The sequence below is a fragment of the Pediculus humanus genome, genomic scaffold (genome assembly GCF_000006295.1).
Source record: "Pediculus humanus corporis 1103172108316 genomic scaffold, whole genome shotgun sequence".
Classification (NCBI taxonomy): Eukaryota; Metazoa; Arthropoda; class Insecta; order Psocodea; family Pediculidae; genus Pediculus; species Pediculus humanus.
This window is the reverse complement of record NW_002987885.1, coordinates 59,885-75,745: the sequence shown is the minus strand read 5'-3', so window position 1 is coordinate 75,745 and position 15,861 is coordinate 59,885. Positions and strand designations below refer to the sequence as shown.

The 15,861-nt window shown below is 25.9% G+C and overlaps 2 protein-coding genes across 2 annotated transcripts; one reads left to right on the top strand and one right to left on the bottom strand.

Moving 5' to 3' along the window:
* Positions 1–1,325: 1,325 nt before the first annotated feature.
* Positions 1,326–1,732, bottom strand: Phum_PHUM598040 (uncharacterized protein; the record flags this gene model as incomplete). The annotated part of the gene is made up of 3 exons (XM_002432661.1): positions 1,326–1,392; positions 1,435–1,442; positions 1,649–1,732. 3 exons carry the CDS (start codon positions 1,730–1,732, stop codon positions 1,326–1,328), a joined length of 159 nt encoding a protein of 52 aa, XP_002432706.1.
* Positions 1,733–7,374: 5,642 nt separating this feature from the next.
* On the top strand, positions 7,375–8,204 carry Phum_PHUM598030 (uncharacterized protein; the record flags this gene model as incomplete). The annotated part of the gene is made up of 3 exons (XM_002432660.1): positions 7,375–7,394; positions 7,465–7,514; positions 8,098–8,204. The coding sequence occupies 3 exons, from the start codon at positions 7,375–7,377 to the stop codon at positions 8,202–8,204; spliced, it is 177 nt and encodes a 58-aa protein (XP_002432705.1).
* Positions 8,205–15,861: the final 7,657 nt, after the last annotated feature.

The window sequence follows — 15,861 nt, the reverse complement described above, 5'->3', positions numbered from 1 at the left end:
ACGAACTCACGCAATAATTTCTTTATCATTTCTCTTCTTTTTTTGTCGTCGTCATTTTATTCGGGATCTTTTTTTTTTTTTGTAGATTAAAAATTAATAATACGCGGCGTTAAAATTTATTTAATTAAATTTATAGACTCTGTTGTTTTTTTTTAAAGAGTCTGCCATGTTTTCGTAACAAACAAACACAAAAAAAATGATGTTTATAGCGGTAAAAATAAATTTAAAAATGAGTACACGCGAGTAAATTTTAATTTATTTTCCAGGAAGGGCGAAAAAGTCTTTCCTGGAGAAAACATTCCGACGAATGGAATACGAAGACGTTTGTTGTTGAAATACACGCATAAATGATTATTATCACGACGACGATGATGATGATGATAATGATTATGATGATGATGATGGTTAAGTTTTGATTAACGAACGTGTCAATCGATTTTCAATGACTTTTTGACTTTTCTTTTTTTTTTTTTATAAAAAAACTTTATCTCAATTTGATTTTTAATAATTAATGCAAGTCATTTTAAAATAAAAAAAAAATTCTTTTTAAAAAAAAATATGTTCGTAAATATAAATTTTTTTTTCTTTTTGTTTTGGCGGGAAGGTCAACGATGGCAAAGAGTACCAACTTTATAAAAAAAAGAAAAAGAAAACATCAATTTAAAAATAATTTAAATTATTAAACGATCAAAAAAAAAAAAGAAAGAAAATTTTTTTTTTAAAAAACATAATAATCAAGCGGAGCACACGCCACATTAACTCAAATTAAATTATAAGAAAATCTTTTTTTAAATTATTTTTTAATAATTTTAATAATAATAATAATAATAATAATAATAATAATAGTAATAATAATAAATGTAATTAATCACGTATGAAAGACATCATTATTATTATTTTTTTTTTGTTTGTGTGAGTGCCGGAGCCATTTTTTTTTTTTTGACTGGAAACGGAAATAAAATAATTTTTTTGAGTGTGTTTTGTTGTTTTTGTCGGTTCGTCACACTTGGTAACCGTTATTACGATGATGACTCATTGTTGTAACAAAATAATTATTTATTATTATAATTTTTTTTCTAGAATAAAAAAAAAAAAGTAAAATATATATATATAAACAATAACAATAGAATTTCCCAGCGATTTTAATTTCATCATCATCTTTTTTTTTTTTGTTTAAATCTGATAAATATATACATAATTTTAAAAAAAAGCTATTATTATTATTATTATTATTATTAATATTTCCGATGCATTAAAATGACGTAAGTGGAATGCATAAAAAAATTTTTGCTAACACACACACACACGCACACACGCACGCGAGATCATCTGCTTTTTCTTCTTCTCTTTTTCTTATATTGCTCTACATATGTATGCTCGGTCACGTTTTCACTAAAATAAAAAACATAAATTTTTTTTTTTTTAACTCCTCACGTTTTTATCTTAAATAACCAAATAATAATAATAATGATAATGATGATGATGATATTAGTAAAAAAAAAGTAAAAATCAGGATCGCACACGCACGCGCAAACTCACGCGGAACGAAAAATTTATAAATATATTGAATATCTATTTATATCGTGGCGTTAATTATTACTATTATTATTATTATTAATATTATTATTATTATCGCATAGAATTTTACTTTGGGCGGTATTTCGATTAAAAAATGAACAGTAACCCAATTATTATTATTACTTTTACGATCACGGCAGGTTAAAATGGCCATTTCAAGTGTCACAAGTTAAATATTAATTTTTTTTTTTAAAGTGAAAAATTAAAATTTGGCACGAATGTAATAGAAAAAAAAAAAAAAAGTTTTCTGGAATTTCTGGAATTTTCCAAAACGTCATCATCATGACCTACTGAAAAATTTTTTTTTTTCCTTTTCGTTTTTATTCGGAAAAATTCAAAAAAATTTTCTTGCAATTAATAAAAAAAAAATAAAATCAACCGTAAGTGTTTTTTTTTTTGTTCCAAAAAAATTAATTTATTAAAATTAAATCGATATATCGATCGATCGATCAATCAATCAATCAATCCTCGAATGATAATGAAAAGAATAAAAAAAAATTTGTCGACATTTATAATAATATCAATTTATGCAAAAAAAAAGAAAAGAAAATTCAACCCCAAATGAAACGAATCCGTTACTACGCGTCATCCCATCATAAATCGGTTACCGATAACATAAAAACGAACGGAATTTTATCATTCATTATCATCATCATCATCATTATTATCATCACCAACAACAATAATAATAATAATAAATAAGCATAACAAACGAGCGAAAACTTATTTTATATATATGTTTTATATCGATCGTATTGTAATTTAAATAATTTGCTTACTCACTCCCAGCGGAAACTTTACTAAATAAAAAAAAGTGCAACGAAAAAATTTTAAAAGCAAACAAACCCGTAATGATAATATTAATCATTTTCATCGATTCGACGTGTCAGAAGAATAATAACTAATAAAAAAGTAATTAACATTTATTTAAAAAAAAAAAAAAAAATTTTTTGTGACGTTGTAATTTTTTTTGTTTGTTAGTGACAACAACGCTACCGACCGAAATATTATTACGACGACAAACCATACGACGAAATAAAGAAAAACACAAACGTTTGTTTTGTTTGTGTTGTTTGTTTGTTTGTTTGTTACACCTTTACTTTCGGGTTAAATTTAAAACCGTAAATTTTTCTCATTCCCTTTTTTATTTAAAAAAAAAAGAAAAGAATCGGAAATCAAATTTGTGTCGTTGTCGTTTTGTCTCGTAACACGTCAAAAATTTATTATTGATAATAATAATAATAATGCAAAATAATTATATTCGGTTTTTACGGTTTGATGAGATTTTTTTTTTTTGTCATGTTGGGAACATTACCCGAGACGTCATTTTCATAAATAATTTTATAATAATAATACTAATAATATTTTAATAAGTAAAAAAAAAATTATTATTATTAACGATCGTTACGTAAAAAATAAAATACACAAACACGTGTTTAATTCAATTTTTTTTTCTTTTTTTTGTCTATTGACACTATTTATTAAAATTACTTTTTTTTAAAAAAAAAAAAATAATTCGTGACATCGAACACGAATAATCGAGTTAAACGATTTTTTTGTTGTTGTTGTTGTCGTTGTTAATGATTACAAAATACGAAAAAATAAATTTAAAAAAAAAAAAAACGTTAATGTATTCGTCGTTTGTTGTCGTTTGTTGTCGTTATTTGCTGCCACGAAATTTTACGATAAAAATTATTTTCTTTTATTTATTTATTCTTCGGAATCGGGAAAAAAATAGCAGAATTTATATTTAAAAAAAAAAAAAAAACAAGTTTTCTTTTCTCCCTGCTCCCGTTAAAAAAAAAAAAAAACGTGGCATTAGAATATATTTTCAAAACGAAAAAAAAAAAAAGAAAATTTGTTGTTATTACACTTGGTTTTGACAATTTTTATTACCTTAAACCAAAAAAAAAAATTTATTTATTTATTTATTTACTTCTTCTTTTACCGTATTATTATTATTATTACTTGTAATTTCCCTCCTTCTCTTTCCCTTACCTTCTCCTCCCCTCCTTCCCTCCCCGCAACTTGTTCATCGATATTTATTAATAATATTTTAAATTAATACTCGCGACGGGTAGGTGGTAGTACCTCCTTAACAATATTAATGATAATAAATAAATAAAAAAAAAGATTGTTTATTAAATAACCATTTATTATTATTATTATTATTATTATTATTATTATTATTATTATTATTATTATTATCATTATTAATAATTATAACGAGAAGAAGAAGCGGCTTTTTAATCAAAAAAAATATTAATAAATAACGTGGCATAAAATCAAATTAAAATGAAAATTGAATATCAATAATACGCGCATGCGTGCGTGTACGTGCGTGCGTGTACGTGTGAGCGTGGGTACGCGCGTTTTAACAAAAGCAAAATATCCGGTAGCAAAATTTAATTTTTTTTTTTTTTTCGGTTAGAAATAATTAAACTTCCCGTAACGGATTTTTTTTTTACCCTTTTGAGTTTCCGCCTTGTTAATAATATGAAAAATCAAATTTTTTTTTTTTTTATTTATTTTCGATCGATTAATCATTTTTTTTTATTAATGACGTAAAAATTAATTTTCGGATTGACCCCCCTCTTTTTCCTCCTCCCTGCCCCCACTAAAAAATCCCTTTCGATTCGAAGGGACAAATCGAGTTTCAACAGGTGTAACCTAACAACAAGAACAACAACAATAAAAAAAAATTTCCGGTTTTAACCGTAAATTTTTTCATTGACACCCTCGATTGTACGAAAAAGTCATAAATAATAATAATAATAATAATAATGATGATGATCATGATGATAATTATGAAAAAAAGGCGGGAAATCGTTCAACCGAACGTTAAGAGAAAACAAAAAAAATCTCATAATTAATGCCTTAAATCATCCCCTAAAAATTTATGCGGAAAATTCTCTCAAAAAAAAAACGTGGATGTAGAAACGATGTGAAATGAAAAAAAGACGTGTACGCAGAAAAAATAAATAAAAACAAACGTTTTTTTTGTTTTGATCGATAGTATCGATTTTAAAAAAAACGTTCGAACGGTATATTAGTTAAAAAAAAAAAAAAACAATCCTCATCACGTGGTTTTTTTTTTACTACGCGGGAATTTTAAAATAATAATAATAATGTGTGACGTGTCATTAAAATTAAGTTTAAGGAAAAAACGGGGGGAGGAGAGAAATTCAACTGACGATTTGGGAGTAAAATTTAAAAAAAAAAAGTTTCTCTCGGCGTAAAGAAATCTAATTTTTTTTTTTTACAATTAATTCAAAAGATGGCACGTTATTATTTTAATGGCATTAATTTTATACCATCCGTTGGTGGTGGTATACCATCTTCCGATATGACGATATCGAAAGCAAACAAACACGCGCTCCATTTTTTTTTTTTTTTTGTTTGTTTCCTTTTAATATGAGAAAACGAAAACAATGAATATAGTTAATTTTAAACATCCGTGATTACAATTAACATACGGATTACCATCTAAACAACTTACGAGACAAATAACCGGTTATTACCGGTTATTCTCTCGCTTTTAAAAATTACCATCGGCAAACATTATACATATATATATATATATATATATATATATATATTATGTAACTGGAGTTCCAAAATTTCCAGCGAATGACTGCGAGTTAAGTGTAAAAAAAAAATGAAATTCGATACTCCCGAAATCTTATCAATACGTCAAAAAAAAAAAACTATTGTTTACTTATATATACGTTACAAATTTTTTTTTTTATTGTTAGTGTTGCCACTATTACAATTCAAAAAAAAAAATTTTTTTTTTTTATTGTTAGATTTTTATCTGGAAGAAAAAAAAAAATTTTCTCTTGTTTGTTTTAAAACTAATAATAATAATAATATGGACAAACGATGTATGTAATTTTATAATAAAAAATTCAATTTTTATTGCCTTTTTCAAAAAAAAAAAAAAACGCAAATATTATCATTATCATTATTATCATCATTATTATTTCCAAAAAAAAAAAAAAAAAAAATGTTTTCACACTTTTTTTCCCCTCTCAAATTTGAAAATTATGTTTACTATTATTATTATTGTTATCGAATGTTAAAATCCGTCAAATGAAATGAACCGGGTTTTTGTTGCGAATGTTTTCGTGTTTGTTATTGTTGTTGTTGTTGTTCTTTTTGTTTTTGTCGTCTCGTTGTTTTTTTTTTTCTAACAACAAACGAATATATTGTATCGGAAAATGTTTGTTGGAAAAAAAAATGACGTGGAAGAAAAATTTTAGAAAAAAAAAATAAAACTCGCTGGAGCTTTACAACCGATTTAAACAAAGAAATGTTTAAAAAAAAAATCATTATTATTATTATTAATTTTTTTTTTTAATCGTCTTCTGCTTCAATGATTTTTTAATTAACAATATCGAAAAAGACGTTTTACATTTACTATTATTATTATTATCGATAATTAAAAGAGAAAAAAAAAGAATCAAATGATAAACACATTTTTTGTTTCCCGGGGGGGGGGGGGAAAGGCGGTAAGGGAGGAATTAAAATTAAATAATAATTCCAGGAGTTTTGTCTGTTTGTTCGTTCGTTTATTTGTTTGTTTCAGTGACGTTTAATTATTATATATAATCGATTTTGACGTTTCAACTTCAATTCAACGTTTCAATTTATTCCAAACTAATAATAATAATAAAAGTCAAGTTTTTTTTTTATATATAAAAACAACCGAAAAAATTTTAAAAAATTTTTAAACAAACAGAAAAACAAACAACAAATTTCCAAAAACAGCCGTTTGTTTTAAATGTATAAAACCACTCGACGTAATTTCAAATTCAAATTCAAAAAAACAAACACGACGTGACTATTTGTGCAAAATTTTTAAGTAAGTTTTCATCATCTTTCCGGTTTTTCCAGTTTGACCTTTTTCTACACCTCACCTCTCACCCCTTCCCTCTTCACTTCAGTTAACACAATCAAAATTTCCTATTATTATTATTATCATCATCATTTAATTTGAGCAAACGAAAAAGAGAAAAAGAAAAGAAAAAAAGGCAATGAATAATCGTTTTTATTTTAACCTTTTCAATGGACAACAATCAATAATAATAATAATAATAATAAAGGTTTGACCTCTTTCCTTTTCCTCCTCCTTTAACCTTCTTTTTAACCTTTTACCTTTCTTCTTTTTCTAGAGCTTCTTCGGTAATCAATTTTTTTTTCTTCTTTTTTTTTTAATTCTTCATTCTTTACCCTCCTTTTTTAACTTCGTGACAGTATCAATCAAAATATTTTATTATGTATAATTTTTTACCGGTCAAGTAGGTGTTAGAGGTCTCTCTCCCTCTCCCTCACCCTCCCTATCTTTCTTTATTTTTTTTCTCTCTCTCTCTCTTTAGTGGAAAATTAATAAACGTTTCCAGTGGCATTTAAATTTGCATTTAAATGTTTTTAAATTTGCATATATTGCTAAAAAATAAAAATAAAAAATGTCCTTCGGGTTCATTATTACATTCATTCCTTTTTTTTTCCCTTTTTTTTCTTTTATCCTTTGATTTTGGTTTTTTTTTTTTTTTTATTCCTTAAAACTCCGACCGCGAATTTTTTTTCTTTTTTGTTTGACGTGTCAACAAACATCATGCGGGATTAAATTTTTTTTTTTTTTTTATTACGAGAGAGTAAAGATTTCGTCACGTATTTTTTTTTTTTTTTGCGTTTTGCGGAGTTTAAAAATTAATTTTTTTTATTTTCTCCAGGATGTTTTCTTTTTTTTTTTTTTAATATAATCAAAAAGCTGGAAAAAAACTGGAGAAAAAAATGACAAATACGTTGTCACCGTAAAGAGACGATTTTATTTATTAATCTTGTGTACAAATTAAAACTTAATAATTAATCGAGTGTCGTCAGGTGCGTAGTTAGGAATACTAACGAAGAAAAAGTGGGAGGCGGGGGGCGGGGTGGAAATTAAAAAGGGGGCAGGAAAAAATCCAAATGCCACAATCAATAAAAAAAAAGGAAAAAAGGAAAAAAATCTTACCGGATAATTAATTAATTAAAATTAAGTCCATCATCTAACTTTTTTTTTCTTTTTTTTTTATTCACCTGTAGTGAGAAAACCTTTTGAAATTTTTCCTCTCTCTCTCTCTCTCTTTCTTTATCTCTTTCTCTCTTTCTCTCTCTTTCTGCAACCTTTCAAGCCTCTTATTCATCATTCATAATCCTATCTTTACAATTTTTTCCCTCATTTTTTTTTTTTTTTTACTCTACCTTTTAAAACAAATTAATAATTCAACAAATCGAATTTCTTTTTTTTCCCTCCTCTCTATCTCCCCTTTCCCCCCTTTCCCCCAACTTATTCTTTTTTATAACAATAATTAAAAAAAAAAAAAAACTGGAGAAAAAAGAAAAGAAGAAAAAAAAAAATTTACTCGTTAATTTGTTGTTACTTTTTAATGTTTTATTATGATTGATTTTATGTTTTGTTGTTGTTGTCTTGAAGAGTTTTTTTTTTTTGTTTCCTTTCGAATGTTAATTTGTAAGTGGTATACGGTGGTAAGGATAAAAAAAAAGGGTTGTCGGCTGTCTGGTTGTTTGTTAGCCTTTACGTTCCCTTGGGGTGCGAAGAAGAAGCCAGACTCGAGGCGTAATCTTCAATTAAGGTTATTACCGACTTTTTCCAGCGAGTTTTCCTTTTTTTTCCTTTTTTTTTTCTCCAGTAAAAAATGATTTTCAATCATGTGAGATAACATTTGGATATTTTTATCCAGCGTACTGGAACGCATATTATTTATTTATTTATTTCTCATTATTTTTCTTCGGGCAAACATCATCAAGTCAATCGTATCGTAAATTTTTATATTTTTCCTTTTCTATCACTACCACAAAAAAAAGAAAAATTTTTTCACGTTTTGTAATGAACAACGACAACCAACCAACAAACGAAAAAAATTTATTGTTACGATGAATGTGCGAGAGAGAGAGAAAGAGATAAAAGAGATGAAGAAAATGAAATAAATTTGAAAAGAAAGGAGGAGAAAGAAAGTCGATTCTTCTACTTTTATATAGACATTCATATAAAAACTAATAATTTTTTTTTTTTTGTAGCAGAAGACGTCGAATGAAATTTCTACTTTTATTTATAACATTACATAAAAGATTTTTTTTTACTTTTCGATTTTGGTCATTCTTAAAATAAGAAATAAAGAGAGAGAGTGAGAGAGAGAGGAAGAAAATTCATTCGACCGTGAAAATTTTTTTGATTGTGACGTCACACACACAGCACAAATTTTTTTTGTTTTCCGCACTCTTAATTACGTCTCTCTTATATTTTTTTTTCCTTTCCTTTTTTCCTTTTTTTTATTTTTCCTTTATACGTTAACTATAAAAGTGTAAAAGGAAATTTTCTTTTTATAATTTTAGGGGTCATTTAATCACAATCACATTATTTGTAATTTATTATTATTATTATTATTATTTTTTATTTATAATAACGAAGATTTTATACTTGGCGAAGATAAAAAGGGTTTAAGATGATGGAGGAAGGGAGGGTTGGTTGGGGGAAGTGAGGGGTCGGAGGGAAGAGGTTGAAAATGGTATTAATTAAATGGTATAAAATTTTGTCATTTTTGATAAAATTTACGACGAGTCAAATAAAAAAAAAAAATTTTTCATTTACGATCACGCGCCACGTTTTGATTAATTATTTCCTTTTTTCTTTTTTATTTAAAAGTTGGCAATCGTGTTTTATTAAATAAAATTATTGTTTTGTGACGAAAATAACAAAAAAAATAAATAATAATATTAAATAAAATTATTATTATTATTATTATTATTATTATTATTATTATTATTATTATTTATCGATAGTTTTAACGTAATGAATTACGAGAGAGCAAATAAAAACATAAATTTCATTTTTCGAACAAAGAAAGAAAAAAAAGAAAAAAAAGGAAAAAAAAAAGAATTTTCTAGGAAAAAAAAGTCAACGATTTTAACTTTATTTATTTATATTATTATTATTATTATTATTTTACGACGACCCTTAATAAGAAAGGATTTATTTAATAATATTTTTTTTTCCCCCGCAAAATCCTTTTTTTTTTAACTTTTTTTTTCCTTTTTCATCGTCAAAGGGTAAAAAAAAAAGTGACTTATTTCATCCCCTCCATTTTTATTATTATTATTTTAGTTTTTTATAAGGACTCAGAAAACATTTTTTTTTCTAGAATAAAATTTTAGCATAATTTTTACATATATATATATACTTTTTTTCCTTCTTTTTTTTTACTTTTTATAATTAAAAAAAAAAAATCTTAAATGTTTATCATTTGCAGCCGACGAAAAAGAAAAGACAAAAAAAATGAGGATTAAATTAAAAACGGGGATGAATAATAATAATAATAATACTAATAATAAAAGAATGGCGCTTCGAGGAAGGTAAAAAGAAAAAAAAAAGAAAAAAAAATCTTGAATTTTTTTTAAATATAAGAAGATCGTTTTACACGTAATAATTATATAAGTTACCAAAGTCATTATATAAATATTTATATACACGAATGATTTTTTTTTTTTTTTCTAGAAAACTTGACAACAATTTTTTTTTTTTTTTCTAGAAAACTTGACAACAATTTTTTTTTTTTTTTATTCTATGGTGGTTTCAATTTCTCTGTGGTTTATTGTTTGGGTCACAAATTTGAGATTTTGAACCCCCGCCTTCCCCCTCCCTCTGGATTGGTATATATCCTTCAGTTCACCCTTTTTTTGCCAAAGGATTTTAAACCTTCAAGAACAACTCCCCATTAATTAAAAAGGTCAATTTCAATATACATATATATATCGAGTTTCTTTTTCGTGGTCGTCGTGCTTATTAACCATTTTTTTTTTTTTTCGTGTGTCTGTAAATTCGAACATGTGTTACACGTGTACATCAGGAAGAAGGGAAGGGAAGGGATAGGAAAGGGGGTAGAAGGGGGAGGGTTGAATATTTACAGTGGTGTAACTGCGTAAGAACAAGCAAGCACGCGTATTTTTTTTTTTTTTTAATTTAAAATTAAAAAAAACGTGACCGATCGTTTCCACGATTTTAAATGAAAAAAAATTTTTTTTTTTTTCTGTTAAATTTCGCAATTCTTGAGTGAGTGTGTGTGCACGTGCGCGCGCACGTTTTTGTAAAATATTCAAGGTTTTTTTTTTTTATTCCTCCCCGTTCATCATAAGATTTAACAACATTTACGCTTTTAAAGATAAGGATGCTCCCCCCACAAATACAAAAACACACACACACACACAATGAAAACTTTATATTTGTGTCAAAATTAATTTAATTTTTTTTTTCTTCTGCCACTACCTTTTGTCTGCATACATCGACTCCCCATCGATCCATCGAATCGCACAGTCGCAATTTTTCGATTAATTCGTAAAAACCAAAAAAAAAAAAAAATTTACAGAATTTTTTTAAAAAGTTTCAAAGGTCAAAAGGTTAAAATCGACCCGAACGGCAAACAATATCGAAAAGTTTAAACGTCAAAACCCACCCCTCCTCACACGAAAAAGAAAAAAGAAAAACTGATATAGGGGAAGGGGAAGGAGGGAAGAAAAGATGAAAAGGTGAGAGGATTTTTTTTTGAGAAATTTCCCGCAAAAAATATTATTTTTAATAAAATTTCAATATCCTAACGAAAAAGTCAAAAATAAATAAATAAATAATAATAATAATAAAAAGAAATTTTTCTATTTTCACCCCTTCGGACATAATAATTTTTTCTGGTAAATTTGAAAAGAAAAAAAAAAAGAAAAAAAAATGGCGGACATAAATTGCCCACATCACAAACACAAGAAATAAAATATAATTGAAAATTGAAAAAAAAAAAAAAACTTTTTTCCATATTAAAAACTTTCAATGGTCTCTCTACTCTTTCTCTCTCTCTTTTTTCCCCGGTTACATCTAGGAAACGTAGGTGAAAGACGTTGGAGTGCGGAAGCGGAAAAAGGATAAAAAAAGAAAATTTTCCAGACGATATCAAAAAAAAAAAAGGAAAACTGCCCAAAACTTGCCAGAAAAAATTTTATTTATGACCCTCAATAAATAATATTATTATTTACATTCGATTGAAATCTTTTTCTTTTTCTTTTCTTTCTTTTTTTAATTTCCATATAGAGTAGTAAAAAGTGTCGTAGAAGAAGAAACACTCAAAGTAGGAAGAGGAAGTAAATAGAAAAAGAAAAAAAATATTATTATTAATGTAACCCTTCGATTTTGATTAAAACGAAAAGTTAATCAATCATTTTTCTCTTTTTTTTTTATTACCGTTAAAAAAAGTAATAATAATGATGATGATGATAATAATAATAATAAATATTAATGTAAATTTGATGACGTACTCTCTGCTTTTTTTTTTTTGAAATTAGTTTTTATTCGAATATTTGCATTTTTCTGGAAAAAAAAAATGTTACAACCGGAAATTGTTTTCATTTTATTTACTTTTTTTTTCTCTCTCTTTCTTTTTTGCTGATAAGATAAGAATGTGAAGGAGGTGAAGAGGGAGGGGGGTTGAAAACGGTAACGTGAGGGGGTGGTTGTGGGGGTAAATGGTTAACGTGTTAGAAGGTTATTATTGTTATTGTTGTAGAATTTATTTATGTGTTGCCACCACAATCGTGACTCTTTTAAATGGAATGTTTGATGACACAATCACGATATTCTTCTGCCACGATATTATTCGTAAAAATTTATTCATACGAACGTTTATGAAGAAACGATATTATTACCATTTCGAACGGTTTTGTGTGGTGGAAGGGGGTGGGAGAAGGGGAGAACAGAGGAAATTTTTTTTTTTTTTATGAAAAGCTCACGATCGAATAAAAGTTTTTTTTTTTTTGTCTTCTGCTTTTTGATGACGTTTTTAAAAAATAAAAAAACGTGGCAAATTATTTATTTATGTTATCATAAGTGAAAATAATAATAAAAAAAATTTTTCGATTGTTTTTCACGTTTTCTTTTTGAGGGGAGAGACAAAAAAAAAATTGTCGTGAAATCAGTTTTTATTATTATTATTTTATTTTTTCGGGGGGGGATTTAAAAATAAAATTTCAAAATTTGATACAAAAAAAAGGTAGAATAGACAAAACGCTTGAAGGTTTTTTTTTTTTTTCTTGACTCCCCATCAATCTTCTTCCTGTATATATATATTTTTTTTACAAACCTTTTCAACAAAAAAAAAACCCTAAATAAAAATCTGTTGGAAAATAAATAAGAAAGAGAGAGAGAGAGGGGAGAGAGAGAGGGAAGGAGAGTGAAAAGGAAACGGTCGGGGAAGCAGATAAACTATTATCCCAAAAACAAGACACACGCATAAACTCACGTATCATCCACTCTTTTCTCCTTCCTCTCCTCTTTCTCCCCCTCCTTTCTCTTAATACACGCAAAATGCCTCCGAAAAAATTTTTTTTTTTGAAAAAAAGGTTTTCTCTTAAACTTGAGAATTTGGATTTTAGTTGAGATTACACAGGAAACCTTTTTCTACATGGTCTTGCCTTGTTAAAATCTTCCCTAAGGGAATTTGTTACATTTTCTCTATCAGTCCAAACGCAACAACAACAACAACAACAACATCAACCTCTTTTTCCCTTTTTAACCTTTTTCTTCTCTCATACTCCCTTCCACGCCACCCCACCCACCCTTACCTTTTACCACTCGTCATATCTTACCATTGTTTGTTTTTGTTTATTTTTCGTTATCATCATATCACATCTTCTCTCTCTCTCTCTCTCTCACTCTTTGTTAACATTATAATTTTGTTTATTATTATTAAAGAAGTCACAATTATGAAAAATTATCTATCGTCGTCCGGTCATCGATCGTAATTTCTTTTCTTCTGCTTTTTTTTTTTTTTTTTTTAAATAAGATAATTGGTCTTGAGGTCAAATAATTAAACGAAAACCAAAAAGTGACACGCACGCACGCACGCACCACCACCACAACAACTTTTTTTTTGTGAATTAAAAAAAAAAAAAATTCATAATTATTTAAGTCCATTTTTGCTTCGTCGTCCACATAATTGATTAATTGTTTTAAAAAAAAACTGAGGGTAAATAATTATCATTATTATTATTATTATTATTATTATTATTATTATTATTAATCTTTCTGCTTATAATTTTTATAAATAATCACTCATTTCCTGTCGGTCGGACGGCGTACAAAAAAAATTAATTTCAATTTTTTTTTTTTTAAATAACAAATTAACAAAAAAAAAAAAAATTTTTGTTAAAGTTAAAATTGATTGTATCGAAAATACGATAAACAAACAAACAGAGAAACAAACAAAAAAAAAATTTTATTTTAATTAAAAATACTTGTTTTGTTTGTTTCTTTTCTCCAATCAAAAGTTAACGATGTTTTATTTTCCATAAATTAGAAAAAAAAGTTTTAGTAAAAAAAACGAGTGTGAAAAATTCCAAAATCATCACAAAAAAATCGAAAATATAATAAAAAGGCATAAGTTAAACGTGAGATAATCAAATGTTAAAATGAGGGTGATAAAACTCCAACTGTCAATCTGGAGAAAATATTAGTTTTTACGATCATTAGTGAAAAACAATAAAAATAAAATCATTTTCCAGAAATTTGTTTTTCAACGACAACTACGACGTTTTTTGTTTCTGTCTTATATAATTAGAATTTTAAATGGCGGATGACGATGACGATGACGATGATAATAATAATGATAATAATGATAAAATAAATAATTAATGATTCGAGTAATAAAAAAAATATATATATATAGATATATTTTGGTGATGGAGCTTACATGTGTGTGTGTGGATTAGTCGTAAAAGAGGAAGGAGAAAGAACACGATGGAAAATTATGGAAAAAAGAAAGGGGAGAAGAAGGAGGAGGAGGTGATGGGGGGAGGAAAAAAAAGCCGAAAATATAAAAAGGAAATGATTTTAATTGAGGCGGTTACTAAAATTCACGCGATCAAATTTTTTTTTTTTTTTGTTTTAAAATTTTGTTGGTTAATTGCAATTAATACGAAATGAATGATGAATCATTAAACGACAAAAAAAATTAAATTAAATTAAATTTTGTTTTTTGTTGTCGTGGAAGAAGAAAAGACAAAGGAAAAGAGAAGAAAAAAAAACAACGACACGAGTTTAAAATTTAAAAAAAAATTCTCCAGACTCTAAAAATTTTTCTGTTTTTCTTATTTCAAAAAAATCCGATAAATAAATAATTTTTATATGGTTATATGTATGTGTTTATTTAAAAAGTGTGCAAATGTACGTGTCGTCTGCTTTTTATTCCTTCTGCTACCACGTTTTTTTTTTTTTTTTTTTTTTTTTTTTAAATTAAATAATTGTTACTGATTGATTTATATACGTTAACAAAAAAAATATTGTAGGAATCGATCGTAGCGTTTGTTTATAAAGTTTTTATTTATTTATTTATTTATAAAAAAAAAAAAATTTTTTTATAAACAATAAAATTTCAAATAAATAAATAAATAAAATCACACGATGTAAGATTACACGCGGATAAAAAGAAACGTGTCACTAATGAATCCACGTGCAGAATGATTTTTTTTTTTTCTTTTTTTTTTCATTTCCATTTTTCTTTATCTTTTATTTTATTTATTTTTGTTAAATAATAATACGAAATCATCATCATCATCATCATAATAATAATAATAATCATTTAATACTATATAAAAAATGAAACTATAATTTTTTTTTAATAGCTCTATAATTTTTTATTAAACTCACGTGCGGATCGTTAAACGTTTCTTTTTTTTTTTTTTACTATTTATTCAATAAAATAAAAAATTGTTTTTCCGGTTTGGGGTTTATTTATACTACAACAACAACAAAATCAAAATATAGAGCTATAATTATTTTTTTTTTAAACAAAACATTGGGTTTATAGTTTAATTTTTTTCTATTCTTTTTTTTGATCGGTACGAAACGAAAAATGCTGTATATAAACAAAAGCGCTATATTTAAAAAAATTATGGAGCTCTATAAATTATAATTGTTCTATAAAAAAAGAGAAATTTCACGAAGATATATACATAAAATAGTTCGTTAAAATTATAGCAATCAAATAAAAAAAAATTTTTTTATTCTCCGTCGTATATCGTAACAATAATAATAATAAACAATAATTTATTATAGCGCTATTAAATTTTCAAAATCATTATTAATTTTAATTGTTTATCAAATTTACAAAATAACATAAAGAAACTATAAAATATTTATTAATAATAATAATAATGAATATTATAGTTATAGTTATGGATTATGAG